Source organism: Urocampus carinirostris, chromosome 7, assembly GCF_059441175.1.
Source record: "Urocampus carinirostris isolate Australia breed hairy pipefish chromosome 7, RoL_Ucar_1.0, whole genome shotgun sequence".
Classification (NCBI taxonomy): domain Eukaryota; kingdom Metazoa; phylum Chordata; class Actinopteri; order Syngnathiformes; family Syngnathidae; genus Urocampus; species Urocampus carinirostris.
In genome coordinates, this window is record NC_142355.1 from 45,607,228 (window position 1) to 45,622,743 (window position 15,516).

Below are 15,516 nucleotides of genomic sequence, written 5' to 3' on the forward strand. Positions count from 1 at the left end.
GGATGGTAGTTTGCTGGTTAGCGGTAGTGCAGTCAGGACAAGATGGGCAGAGTATTTTGAGGAGTTGCTAAATGTAGAGGATGAGAAAGAAGTGAGAGTCGAGTCGATCGATGGTATGGTATGGAGTGTTGGTTGATTTAAATGTGAAGCCTGTGGAAACATGAAAGGTGCAAGAGGCAGTGAAAGAAATGAAAGGGGGGAAGGGACCTGGGTTGGATGGTTGTACTGCTGAATGCCTGAAAAAAGGTGGCACAGCTATGATTGACTGGTTAGTACGCTTGTTTGGGCAATTGGGTTGGCCATGGTCCAAAAAATTTCGTGTGTTTTTTTTGCTATTTATTTCCCTTTTATTTTCTTTGTATTTGTATGTGTGTGTCTTGCTGTCGGTCACCCCTCTTGAGGGATATGACCAGGTAGATAAATAGATAGATAGATTTATTGTCGGGTCACCAGGGGCCCGCAGAACCGTTGAAAAACAGCCGAGTTTAGTCAGAACTTAAAGGGACAGTGTGTGAAAAAACTTTGAGACACATTTTACTTCATTGTCTCAAAGCGTTTTTCTAATGTGAGCTGCAGTACCACAAAAACACCAAAAGAGGGCACTCGTTAATAGGCGCCCGTTCATTTCCAATGGGAGCTGCAGTACCACAATTACGTAATTTTTTTGATGTTTTCGACATACAAACCCCGTATGTATTTTTTGACATTTTCGACATAGGGTTTTTTTTTTACATTTTCGACGCACTACCCCACTTACGTGATTTTTTTTACATTTTCGACACGCTAAATGTCCCTGGTATGTGTTGGGGGGGGGGGGCTTACGTAATTTTTTGACATTTTCGACATACGTTTTTTTTTTACATTTTCGACACACTAACCCCGCCTTACGTAATTTTTGACATTTTTGTTCCCTTTATTTTGTACGTCAGTCTCACCCATATGCTTCAAAAGTTGCCATTGGTGGCCCGACAAGTCCCCAAACACAAGCCCAGAATCAATCCACTAGTGTCGGCCACAAGTCCCCAAACACCAGCCGGGGACCGGCCCACAGGAGGCGGCAGACAGTCCCCAAACACATACCAGGGACCTGCCCGCAAGAGGCGGCAGCCAGTCCCCAAAAACATACCCCCCTTACGTAATTTTTGGACATTTTCGACATACTCTAACCCCTTACGTTTTTTTTTTCTCGACATTTTCAACACACTACCCCCCCTTACGTAATTTTTTTCGACATTTTGTGGGCAGGTCCCTGGTATGTGTTTGGGGACTGGCTGCCCCCTCTTGTGGGCAGGTCCCTGGCCCACAGAAGGAATAAGCCGGTCCCCAAACACCGGCCGGGGACCTGCCCACAAGAGGCGGCAGCCATTCCCCAACACAAGCCGGGGATCAGCCCACAGGAGGCGGCAGCCAGTCCCCAAACACATACCAGGGAACTGCCCAAAAGAGGCAGCAGCCAGTCCCCAAACACAAGCCGGCCCACAAAATGTCGAAAAAAATTATGTAAGGGGGGGTAGTATGTCGAAAATGTCAAAAATTACGTAAGGGGGGTATGTGTTTGGGGACTGGCTGCCGCCGTTGGAAATGAATGGGTGCCTATTTAACGAGTGTCCTCCGGTGGCGTTTTTGCGGTACTGCAGCTCCCATCGGAAATGAACGGGCGCCTATTTAACGAGTGCCCTGCTGTGGCATTTTGGCGGTACTGCAGCTCACATTAGAAAAACGCTTTGAGACAATGGAGTCGAATGTGTCTCGAGTTTTTTTCACACACTGTCCCTTTAAGTTCTGACTAAACTCCGCTGTTTTTCAACGGTTCTGCGGGCTGAAATTGAAAACGCTCTAAGTCCTGCAAGCCCCTGGTGACCCGACGATAAAACTTGGTAGAATTGTTTGATTGATGGGTCACCAGGGGCTCGAAAATGTAAAAAAAAAAAAAAAAAGTATGTCAAAAATGTCAAAACATTACGTAAGGGACCCCCCCTTTTCCAACCCGGGAAAGCGTAAAGGGTTGGTATGTCGAAAATGTCCCAAAAAATTACGTAAGGAGGGGTAGTGTCGAAAATGTCGAAAAAAAACATATGTCGAAAATGTCAGAAAAAAAACGTAGGTCGAAAATGTCGAAAAAAAACGTTAGGGGTTAAGTTTGATTAGCATTGCGTACAATATTTCGCAATTTTGGTCAGCGGCCCATAATGATGAAGCATTACTGCAGTCTCGATCTCGATTGAAGACTGATCAGCTCATTAAAATGGATCCTAAAGTCGAATGTTCAACGGATTCAATGAAACTTCAAGTTCTCTGTGACTAGCAGCCTAAATACCGCTTTATTGCGCGTTTTTTAGCCTGAAACGCTCAAAAACAACATCATTTAATAATGACAATAACTTTGTAACCATACATGCTAGAATCCAAAAGGGAAAAAACAAACGTCAATTACGAACACAACTTTATTTTCAAAAAAACGAACAAGAGAAACACTGAAATATTTACACTGAATTGATTAGTAACAATAAAAACATGTAAAAAAATGCTAGCTACACGAGTGTCTAGTCAGAATCAGAGTCAAATTTGTAAGAAACTGGCTTCTTCAGAAGAATTCTCGTGCCGGCGTGATGAGGGGGCCCTATCGTGGATGCAGAGCCGGAGCTAAGGCTAAGCGACTAGCGGCGATATAAGCCTTCGGTACCGTCTATATTCACGGTAAATGTGAACTCTACCAAATAAGACCGACGAACCGGCTGTGCTGGTGAAAAACATCAAAGCGTACAGGGAGTGTGCAGTTTGCAGTCTGCTAGGACAGACAGAGACGCGAAAGCCTGCGGGCACCGGAGAGGAGGCGGACTCGCTATCTACTCGAACACGAAGTGGTGTAACCCTGGGCACAAAGACTTCCATCTGCTGCAGGGACGTGGAACTTTTGGACTAGCGTGTGACGTCATCCACTCCGCTGTTGCTAAACTTCAACACAGCACCCCCGAGACTGTCCTGTTAATTTGTTAATAAACAACACGAGGAACCAACTATCTATATATCTACTTCAACTGGAAAACGTTTAGTTTTTGTCAATTTACCCTTTTCCTTCGAAAGTCAGCCATTGTGTCGATGCTTTTTTGGGGTGGACTTAGTCCTGTCCGCAAGTTCAGAACGACAACATAACAAAGTTCCTCGACAGAAGCGCTCCCTTTAGCTCGTTTCTCCATCCAAATCCCGGAAGCGGAATTAAACACGTGGCGGGATGCGGGTGGTCTACACCAGGGGTTGGCAACCTATGACACTGCTGGCGCGCGAGGGGTTAACCAGTGGCACGCGAGCGCATGGCAAAATAATGATTATTTTTTTAAAATGCGCATTTTTACCTGAAATTTAGACATTTTCAGTTGTGCGCCGTGTTATTCAGAGGCTTTATGGTAGCCTCCTCAGCGCCGTGTGTTAACGTGTGTCTGTGCGGCGCGAAGGCGAGATCCGTGTTTTAACCCAGCCAAAGAAATAAATGAATGAATCACGACAGCTGCTCCAGCGAAAAAAAAATCTAGGCTTTTCCAACCAGCGTGGAGAGATGACTGAGGATTTGTGCAAAAAACGACCGTGCTGCTTGTGCCATTATGCCTCGAGAGCGTTGTACCTCGCACGTCAAGTGTTAAACGTCATTACGAGACGAAACGTGAACATAAATTTAAGGACAAGTCGGAGACATTAAAACGCGCGGCAAACAAACACAGACCCTGAAAACCTTTGTCACTGCTAAAAACACAAGCTATCACATTTCTCACTGCATAGCAAAGTACGGAAAACCATTTACTGATGGCGAATATATTAAAGAGTTTGTGCGTGCGTGTACCCTACTGTTCAGCTGTTAATTCTGTTGCAATCACAGTATTTTTAAGTTGCCTTGCTGCCGTTATTTCAAGATTTGATATTTTCTGTAATAAGATTTAGTAGGCAGTCAACTAAATAGTCAGATAGGTCAGTCAAACTTTATTAAGCCTTGAACTGTTGAGAAGCCAAAACGTGTCTCAGACACATACACGGTGTTGGTACGATGTCACCTGTCACTGAAATGTGTCATGCCACATTACATTGGAAAGCCTGAACTCTTGGGGTTCAAGATATGACCATTTCAAAATATACTCATCAGAGAAACATCACTATCGGTCTTAAACAAAATGCCCGAAAACTATAGCTCACTAAGGATATTGTCTTGGAGCCATCACATTCGATGATAATACGCAACTATGATCCCCTTACATCTGCGAGTGTAGTGAATCCATCTATCCATCCATCTATTATCTGCACCGCTTATCCTCAGTAGGGTCGCGGGGGGTGCTGAAGCCCATCCCAGCTATTTTCAGGCAGCGGGTAGGGGACACCCTGAACTGGTTGCCAGCCAGTCGCAGGGCACAGAGGGACAGACAATTTGGACCGGCCAATTAACCTGACATGCATGTTTTTGGAATGTGGGAGGCAACCAGAGTGCCCGGAGGAAACCCACGCAAGCACAGGGAGAACATGCAAACTCCACACAGGAGGTTCAATCTCAAGACCTCAGAACTGTGCTGCACACGCGCTAACCACTGCGCCACCGTGCTGCCCTGTAGTGAATCTAACTGTAAAATGTTTACGTACTCCTAACGCTGAAAAATACAAACTATCCGCTGAAAAGCATCTCTAAATTAATGGACGTTACTTGTTGCTTTCTGTTTAGCCCCTTAAAATTATTTTCATTAGGCCGTAGACCAAACCAACTTGTGATTCACAACATTTTCGGCCAATTGCAGACCTTTTTCTACCCAGATTTTGCCTATACAAACCTGTAAATGCTAAAAAGGATCAGTTTTTTCTTTACCTCTGTTGGGGTTGTATAACTATATTTATCCCACAGTTGACATTTAATACGCTATATATATATATTCTTAGTCATTTAGAAGAAGTTCTCAGCTTGTAAATTATTCTCCAAGGCCTAGAGTCGTGTCTCACATACCAACAGATGTTCCCTGACCTGGAATGACCTCTTCATGCCAAAGAGCGTGAAATGAAGAAAAGGCAGTCTCACCCATGACCAGAGGAAACCTTCCATCACCAGCCGGAAGGCAAGCTTTCCAAAAAAGACACTGATTAACTCTACGTAGCAGTCTCCTTTGTTAGATAGAATCCCCGCCCCTCAGTAAAGAGGCATGTATTAGGGCAAAAAACATAATAAAAAGAAAGGAGGTTCGGAGATTTCTTCAGAGTCATTTGGGCAATTGGTGGTAAAACACTCTCTGACTCTCCTTGAAATTGTATCAATATAATTCATTGATTCTCTTTGTCTTTTATTACAGAACGTTTTATCATAAATGTTAGCCACTCGAACCTAACATTTAATTGGTCCTTCGAGCCGGATTCCAAAAAGACCAGACGATTCCAGGACGCGAGAGGAACATCCAGCAAGACTGTGGCCACAGCATAAAGACCCTTTTCCGGGACTGGACCTTCCCTCGCGGGCTGGGATCTGACGGTTGACGGAAAGCCAAGGACTTAGAGAATCGTGAGTAAAATGTATTCATAATATTGTGTGCATAAAAAAAAAAAAAAAAAACCGGTAAAGAAAATAACTCGCGAGCGGGGGGGGTGTTAAGTTCTTAAGGTTTAAGGAACCTCCTTCGAAAAGATTAAGAAACCCCAGTTGAAAAGTAAGATCTACGGGGGTACATTCTTAACAGAAAAACCCTGACAATTCTAGACTCTATCAGGTAAATAGTTTTCAGACAGTTAAATTCCCGCGGGAGGCGTGGACTCCCCTAACCCAGCGCTTTAAAGTTAGTTAAATTCCACAAGGATGTGCGGGGGTCCTCTGTCATTTGGAAACAAGTGAAGAAAAAGGAAAAAAAAAAAAAAAAAAAAAAAAAAAAGGTGAACTTTATCACATGAGAAATTAATCACTGTCTTGTTGAAAATCACCTGGCTTGTTGAAAATCACCTGGTGTTAGAATACCCTATGTATTAAGACCCACTGGGACTAAATTACAGACTTAAAATGGGGAAAGGACAGAGTAAGGAGAGACAAAAAATTCTCGATGAACTCCAATGTAAAGATTGGAAAATCCTTTATAAGGAAGATTCAACCGCAATCAAGCCTCTGTGTTACTGGATAAAACAATATGAATTTACCGGAAAATTATCCACGGCAAGCATCAGAGAACTACAACAGAAAATAGGCAAAAAATGTAAACAGAATGAAACTAAAATGAATAAAGAAGGATACGAACAGACTAAAGTTTGGATGAAAATAGCTGGACAACGAGAAGACGGTGAAAGAAAAGCGAGACAGGTCAGAGAAGAAAAGAAAATACAAGAAAGTCAAAAAAACGATCAAAAAAGAAAATCAGAAAGTAAGGAAGAAAGAGAAGAGGATGAAAATACCATTATGTATCATAAAAAGGAGGATAACGAATATACAGGGCCATATAGTGAACCGCGTCGATTACTGGCTGCTGCCTCGTTACTGAGGGAGGAAGGGCAGGCATACAGTAATACGCCTCGCTCCACGCCGCCCCCACAATATGCCAAATATCACTCGCATGCGCTAACAGCACCCAGGCCATTTACCCGCTCCCGAGGAGAAGCTGGCGCCTGGTCACATAGCATGTCAGGAGAACTAGGCAAAATACTGTCTCCCTCACCACAAGTACGGTCACTTGACCCGGAAAGGGAAGGTACAGAAATATTCCCCCTAATAGAGCTACCAAATCCGCGTGCGGGACAAGAAAATCAAGGAAATGTTGTTAGAGTGTACCGAACATGGACTCAGGACGACATAAAAAAGGCAGTGGATGGCGTGCCACACCCAAAAACCGACATAGACGAATGCGTTAGACAAATGGAGCTATTAATGGGTACATATCATTTAAATGGTTTTGAAGTTCAGCAAGTCTGGATGTGCCTGCTAGGGGGTGACTGGCAACTCGTCAAAGGGAATTATTCACCTATAGGTGAAGAGGGTAGGGTTTTACCGCCCGATTCTAAATGGCTAAAAGGCCAAGTGGACCCCCTTATTGACAGAGTAAAAAATAGATATAGAAAACGAGCAAACTACACTGAGATTGGCAGGAGCAGACAAATGTCCGGAGAGTCATTTGACGAGTATAGAGTGAGGATGGAGAAGGTATTCAGGACAAACAGTGGTTTGGCGTTTGATGAGGATGAGACAGGCGCTTACAAACAGCAACTTAAAAATGCCCTGCACTCTGGATCAACACCAGACATAAAAGGCTGGGTGGACCGACACTACATAGGTATGAGTGGCGGCACCCTGGCAGAATATATAAATCATGCCCTACACGCCGAAAAAGTCATAAAGGGCAAAAAAGAAAGAGAGAAAAAAGGCACTATATTTTACGCAGACGATGAAGGTAAACTTATCCTCTACCAAGGACGAAGCAGTCGCGGAAGGGGCCGCGGGAGGGGTCGTGGTAGAGGCAGAGGGGGCCGAGGTGGAGGCAGTGGGGGTAACACACACGCCGAGTCAAAACAAGGCATTCAAGTAGGAAGACGAGACGTAAAGTGTTGGGCCTGCGGTCAGAAAGGTCACATGTCATTTGAATGTGAAGAAGAAAGCTCTGCTGAGCAACATCAAACAGCGTGACTAAGCCAAGATAGTAATGATAAAATAGGGACAGTAGAACAGTATCAAAACAATGAAGAGTTAACTGGGGAAGAAGGAATTTTTAATCTCGAAAGAATTCTCTTTGAAGAAACAATCAAACCCGAAGTAACATTATTAGTTCAAGGCACTCCTGTAAAATTCCTCTGTGATACCGGGGCGTGCAGAACCACCCTTAAAGAACAAATCCCAAATGTGACCCTCGGGCCAAACAAAGTAATGGTGCGCGCGGCTCAGGGGGTATTAAAAAGAGTCCCAGAAACCGAGCTGACGTGGCTCAAAGACCCACAAGGGAAGTCATGTCAAATGTCAATTTTAGTACTGCCCGAATGCCCAGTTAATTTGTTAGGACGAGACGGACTTGTAGCCCTAGGGTTAGCCATAATGCCCACGCCTGATGGCTTAAAAATAATCAGGCACAAGCCTGAAGAAGTATACGTGATGCAAGGTGTGGGACAGCCACGTTACCGTTATACCCTAGACATTCCAAATAAACCGCCCACTAACACGGGAGCTAGCCTAGTAAATGAAGGAAAGAATGCTGTTGAGCAGCAGCAAGACACAATGTCACCTGATGAACTACACGTCACCATGTGGTTCACCCCCAAACCCGATTCTAACTATGCAAGCAAACTCAGTAAAGCCGCTCCCACAAAGATAACTGTGTCTTATGTGTATTCGGACATAAAATCAAATGCCGTGGCAGCAGTATTCTTACCTGACCCACTCCAGTCACTGTTTAAACAGCATAACTGGCTTATGGATAGATGCGTACCGCATATTTTGTTGTGCAAAAAGAAGAGCATCAAATGGCAAGACTTGGAAAAATTAGTGTACAAAGGAGAAAGAGCCACAGATTGGAGAGAAACAGGTACGAATACTTCGTATAGCAATTCCACAGGATTAACAAGAAAGGCTCTTTTCTGGTCAGTGACAGTGCAGTCAGGAGTACACTTAATAGAAGAACAAGAATGACAAATCTTTTTAACCGCAGAGGACGAGGAATTGTTGACGCAGATTCCCGAGAAATTATGGTCTCAGGGGCCTACGGACGTGGGCCTTGTAAAAGGGGCATCCCCTGTAGTAGTCAGACCAAAAACAGAGCATCGCCCTAGAATAAAACAATATCCACTCAAGCCAGATGCTATGGCTGGGATACAACCAGTGATTGAAAATCTAGTAAAAGCAGGGGTATTAATTGAATGTGCCGACTCCCCAGTAAACACGCCAATATTTCCTGTAAAGAAAGCTCCACCATCCATAGGGTGGAGAATGGTACAAGACTTAGTTGCAGTAAATCAAGCCGTCATTCAAAGATCACCTTGCGTACCTGACCCACACACACTCTTAAATTCGCTAGACCCAAAGGCAAAAATCTTTACTGTAATTGATATTAGTAATGCATTCTTCTCCGTACCAGTGCATAAAGACAGCCAATATTGGTTTGCATTTACTTTTAAAGGGAAAAGATACACCTATACTAGACTGCCTCAAGGGTATTGTGAAAGCCCAACAATATACTCGCAAGTCATTATGTCTAGTTTATCCACCTTTGAACCCCCATGTAATAGCCAGCTTCTTGTTTATGTCGACGACATACTCTTGGCGTCCGAAACAATAGAAAACTGTAGAACCGATACATTAGCACTGCTAAAACACTTAGCGGAAGAAGGTCACAAAATCAGCAAAAATAAACTACAACTTTGCCAAGAGAAAGTAAAATACCTAGGACATCAGCTTAGTGCAGGAGGGAGGGCGATCTTAGAAGAAAGAAAGGCAGCTATTTTACAAGTGCCTAAACCTTTAACAAAGAAACAAATGATGTCATTCCTAGGCCTTACAAACTACTGCAGAAGTTGGGTACCAAATTATGCGGAAATAACAGCACCCCTACAATCGCTTATGTATACAGAGGAGCTTAAAATGTCTGATAAATTGAAATGGACACCAGAAACAGAAGAAGCGTTTGTTAAAGTAAAGCAGGAAATGGTTAGCAGCTGCGCGTTAGCCTTACCAGATTACGACAAAGAATTTGTGCAAATGGTGGATTGTAAAGGAAAGTTCATGACCTCAGTCCTAACGCAGTTACACGGAACAAAATTACGGCCAGTGGCCTATTATTCAACCAAGTTAGACGCTGTGGCATGTGCACTACCACATTGTGTACGGGCAGTCATTGCGGCCTCACTGGCAATAACATCCAGTGCAGATATAGTTCTCTTCCACCCTCTTGTACTAAGGGTTCCACATGCCGTATCGGCATTGCTTTTGCAGACAAAGATGTCTTTCTTGTCACCTGCAAGACACCTGTCATGCATGTCCACACTTTTGTCTCAACCGCATCTAACGATAGAAAGATGCACTGTACTGAACCCTGCTACATTACTGCCTACTGAAGAAGATGGAGAGAAACATGATTGTCAAGCCTTAGCTGAACAAACAGCAAAAAGCAGAGCAGACTTAAAAGATGTGCCTCTGACAGAAGGCCAAGTAATATTTGTAGATGGCTCCTCCAAAAAAGACAATACTGGTAAAACAAGAACAGGCTATGCTGTGGTTACTCTAAAAAAGGTGCTAAAAGCAGAGATGTTGCCCCAACATTTCTCAGCGCAAGCTGCAGAATTGGTGGCTCTTACGGAAGCGTGCAAGTTAATGAAAGACAAGGTTGCAACCATTTACACAGATAGCCAATACGCATATGCAACCACCCACACATTTGCACAACATTGGAAAAATAGAGGTATGATTACATCGACAGGTAAACCAGTCACACATGCAACATTATTAACAAATCTTTTGCAAGCAGTACAGCTACCAAAACATCTAGCGATATGCAAGTGTGCAGCACACACAAATGGAACTGATCCCGTTTCAAGAGGAAATGCGTTTGCGGACAGAACTGCAAAGGCAGCCGCACAGGGCCAACTTGATATACACATGATAACACAGGACCGGTTTCCTGACCTAGCAGGAAAAAACCCTGACAGACAGATACTATTAGACATGCAACAACAATCGCCAAAGTCTGAACAAGATTCATGGAAAAATAAAGGAGCACAACTGTGTGAAGGCATTTTCATGTCATCTGAAGACAAGCCAATTTTACCAAAAAATTTATATAAATGGGCTGCTATATTGAGTCACGGTTCAACGCATGTGTCAAAGGCAGGGATGGTTGGACTAGTCAATAAAGTATACACAACTTATGGTTTTAACTCCTATTCAAAAAGATTTTGTAGAGCATGCCTAATATGTGCCAAACATAATGCTCAAGGGAATTTAAGGCCAAAGAGGGGACAATTCCCCAAACCAGACTACCCGTTTCAACATATACACATGGATTTCATTGAATTGAGTCAGAGTGACGGAAAACGGTTCTGCCTTGTAATTATTGACTCATTCTCAAAGTGGATAGAACTCTTCCCCACAAAACACCCAGATGCGTTGACAGTAGCAAAAGCCCTATGTCAGGACATAATTCCACGATATGGAATACCGGAAAAAATTTATAGTGATAATGGCTCACACTTTGTCAACCAAATCATTACCAAAATAGGGCAAGCCTTTCACATAGATCTAAAGAACCATTGTGCCTATCACCCGCAAAGTGCCGGTCTAGTTGAAAGGATGAATTATACAATTAAAAATAGACTCAGGAAATGTATGACTGAAACCAAAAGACCATGGACTAAATGTCTTGACCTAGTAAAATTATACATCAACATCACAAGTACAAGCGGCCTGAGGCCGTACGAAACGATATTTGGTAGACCTTACCGATTGCCGTTTTTTAAGAACATGTGGGAAACAGATGAGGAAAGTACATTAGCAGATTACATAAGAAAAATGTTGCAGCACCAGAAGCAACTGGCAGATCGCAATAATAATGATGATGATACACTTTCTATGTCTCCACAGGAAAGCCAGTTAGTTGAACCAGGAGATTGGGTCCTGATTAAAAGCATAAAGAAGAAACACTGGCATTCACCTAGGTGGGAGGGGCCCTACCAGGTGTTGTTAACCACAGGCACAGCAGTAAAGATTGCGGAACGAAGTACATGGGTTCATTTGACACATTGTAAGAAAGTAATTAAAAATGACTAAAATAACTATTTCTATCTTAGCATACGCCGTAACCGTCCTCGTTTGCGTCATTTTTATAGCGTTGTGGTACCTGTTGTAGAGCTGTAGTTCCTCAACGAAACTTTCAGAGAAAGGCTGGCTACAAAGGGGGCTGTGATTATAGTTTGCAGTCGTCTCAAACCAGTGAAGATTGTCCACAACTCTGGAAGTATTAGGAGGAATTGCAGATCTACAGGTAGAATGCTCATTTCGACGCATATACAGCTATCTTAACCACAAAAAGGTGATAAACCTAACATTTAATTGGTCCTTCCACTACAGGCTAAATGATGGGCCCCTATCTATACTTGATAATAATCGCACTCATCGCTGCTGGCTCGGTTCACACCCATGGAAAGGTCTGCACCATACAACGCATACTGTCAAATCATACAACATGCACTCCTTGGTTAATATGGTGGACCTATAACAACTCTGTGACGGTGACTGTGCCACCAAATGCCACCACTGTGATATCCATACCGATAACCTCTTTAAAAGGGTTCCAGGGAGGCAGTCTAGGGGGACAGCCAACACATATTACTGGGCAAGGGTGGGAGGAGTACTGGTGGTACGTGTTTGGACACGGAGCGTTCCAAGGGTGGGAGTATTTGGTTACTACGGAAGCAGGGGAGTACTGGACCCCGGGGGACAGCTCTGAGGCCCAGTATTTCAAAAATCGGGTTAAATTGCAGCATCAAGGAAGCAACTTACAACTGACTATAACCGTTACAAACCAGACAATTCGACCTCCGGGATCAGATTTTTTCAACAGCACGTGCTGGGGTTTCACGTTATGGGCCTGGTCCTCGGGCCTGGACCCCTTTTTCCCGGTCGTAGTGTGTGTAAATGACAGTATGAAATCGACTGATCAGCCAAAATTAAGTAACTACTCTCTAACGACAAATATCACATCAGTAAGCATGTCAGTCAAAGACATTGATGCGTGGTTCAAAGTTACCACAGGAATTTCAAAGATAGATAACAACTGGTTGCTAATGGCTGAGCAGGCGGCACATGCTGTCATGACGGATTGTGTTGTGTGTATGAGTGCTCGACCTCTTTTGAGAGTTGTACCATCAACCCTGAACTCAGAGTGCCTGATAAACGTAATGAATAATGCTGTACCAAACGGAAACTGCTCTTTCTGGGATCAAACCTACCCCATGACGACAGTTGAAAAACATAAGCCTGTGTTTTCTAAAAGAGTAGCTCAAAATAATTTTACCTGTATAAATAGAACCGGAATTGGTAACAGTATAAGTAATCTGAATGCTACACAATGTCACCAAATGTTGACAGTCAATATAACATTCAAACCACTCTCCCGGAGCGACATCTGGTGGTGGTGTGGAGGAGACAAGTTGTATGATAGACTACCGTACAATACCACAGGATTGTGTGCATCTGTGTCTCTTATTTTACCTGTGTCTGTAACCGCCACCACAATCCCTGAATTGCTAACATCTGTTAAGAGCTTGTTACCACATGCATGGAAAAGAAAAAGGTCTACCTATGCCTGGAGTGACAATGATCCTACATACATCGACAGCATCGGTGTTCCAAGAGGCGTACCAGATGAATACAAATTAGCAGATCAAGTAGCAGCGGGTTTTGAATCTTTGATTTGTTATTGGTGTACAATTAATAAAAATGTTGACAGAATAAACTATATCCATTTCAATGTACAGAAGTTAGGAAACAAAACAGAACAAGGTTTCTCCGCCATCCATGAACAACTCTCTGCTACCTCCCTCATGGCTTTCCAGAACCGGATTGCTGTTGATATGCTACTGGCTGAAAAGGGAGGGGTCTGTTCTATCTTTGGTGACCAATGTTGCACGTTCATACCGAACAACACGGCAGCAGACGGAAGTCTGACAAAGGCCCTGGAAGGCCTCAGGTCACTTAACAACAAGATGAAAGAACACTCAGGAGTTGACACATCAATGTGGGATGGTTTTGGAGATACGTTTGGAAAATATAAAAAAATAATAATATCAGCTATGATGGCGATAGCCGTTTTTGCGGCAATTCTCACATTGTGTGGATGTTGTTGTATTCCGTGCATAAGAACATTGCTAACGAGACTAATTACAACAGCTCTTGCCCCAATGCAGGCAAAGATGGTACCTTTGTATGCTCTGTTGCCCTCGGATACCGATGCTGACGATGACTCTGGCAATTACCATAAAAATGACGATGGTGAAAATTGTAATGACACAAATGTTGATGATGATTGCATGTCTCTGCGTTTTCCTTATATTTACTCAGATCCTGGTCATTATAACGACAACCTCTAAGTGTAACAACTGTGTTGTATTCATGATTTCTCTGTTAAAAATCGTATTGCGAAGTGACAGTTGAATGAAGTATTAAATCACCGGTTGGATAAACAGGAGGGGATGTTGGGGTTGTATAACTATATTTATCCCACAGTTGACATTTAATACGCTATATATATATATTCTTAGTCATTTAGAAGAAGTTCTCAGCTTGTAAATTATTCTCCAAGGCCTAGAGTCGTGTCTCACATACCAACAGATGTTCCCTGACCTGGAATGACCTCTTCATGCCAAAGAGCGTGAAATGAAGAAAAGGCAGTCTCACCCATGACCAGAGGAAACCTTCCATCACCAGCCGGAAGGCAAGCTTTCCAAAAAAGACACTGATTAACTCTACGTAGCAGTCTCCTTTGTTAGATAGAATCCCCGCCCCTCAGTAAAGAGGCATGTATTAGGGCAAAAAACATAATAAAAAGAAAGGAGGTTCGGAGATTTCTTCAGAGTCATTTGGGCAATTGGTGGTAAAACACTCTCCGACTCTCCTTGAAATTGTATCAATATAATTCATTGATTCTCTTTGTCTTTTATTACAGAACGTTTTATCATAAATGTTAGCCACTCGAACCTAACAACCTCCAAATATCTTTGAACGATTCAATGATGGTTGACCAATTTGTTAGGAAATTAAACACCAGTATATAAATCCCAGCATGCACCACACCATAATATTACAGGGCAAATAGTCAGCAACTGCTTACCGTAGTTTCGAGGCCATGTTGCGACTCAATATTGATCCATATTATAAGGTGCATGTTCAGCTTTTTTTTTTTTTTTTAATGAAGGCTAAGGTGCCTTATAATGGGGAAAATATAGTTTTTTTTTCCCAAAATTGTGCAGCCCTAACGACTACCATGCCATTTAATTTTACGATCGGTGGACGGAAACCTCTAATTCACGTGGATTTTTAAATCACATTGGCATGTTTTTACCTGTCACAGTCAATAGCTCGAGGCATGATGGGTGGCCAGAAACCCATCTGTCGCTCGCCAATTCTTGCTAAAAATATGCTAAGGCATGAACTTTTGACGCAATAAGCCATAAAAGCATTTTTTTGGCATAGCCACACCACATAAGACGAAATACAAACTAACCTCTTTCCAGACAAAATCTTATTCAGTGCATTTTATTTCACTGTGACATTAGATGTGATAAAATTTATGACGTAATCTGTCACAAATATAAAAATACCACTTTAAATTACACTCCCACTTATATTTACTTTAAGAGGGTTGAGGCTTAGTTTTGATTGTCATTTTTATCCTAGATAATGGTTTAAAAATGGGGCAGAAACAAAGCTACTTTCTAATAATGTCACAATATATTGCAATCGATAAATGCATTCATCTTCAGTGCAGACTGGGCAAAGGAGAAAGAATGCACGTCCGGTGTACAGCAACCCCGTTGCTACTGCTC

The 15,516-nt window shown here is 42.8% G+C and overlaps 1 protein-coding gene across 1 annotated transcript; it reads left to right on the top strand.

The window, feature by feature from the left end:
• The first annotated feature begins 7,129 nt into the window (after positions 1 to 7,129).
• LOC148363444 (uncharacterized) lies at positions 7,130 to 14,061 on the top strand. Its single transcript, XM_088341125.1, has 4 exons — positions 7,130 to 7,268; positions 8,631 to 8,698; positions 11,555 to 11,690; positions 12,260 to 14,061. Exons 1-4 carry the CDS (start codon positions 7,130 to 7,132, stop codon positions 14,059 to 14,061), a joined length of 2,145 nt encoding a protein of 714 aa, XP_088197251.1.
• The last annotated feature ends 1,455 nt before the right edge of the window (positions 14,062 to 15,516 follow it).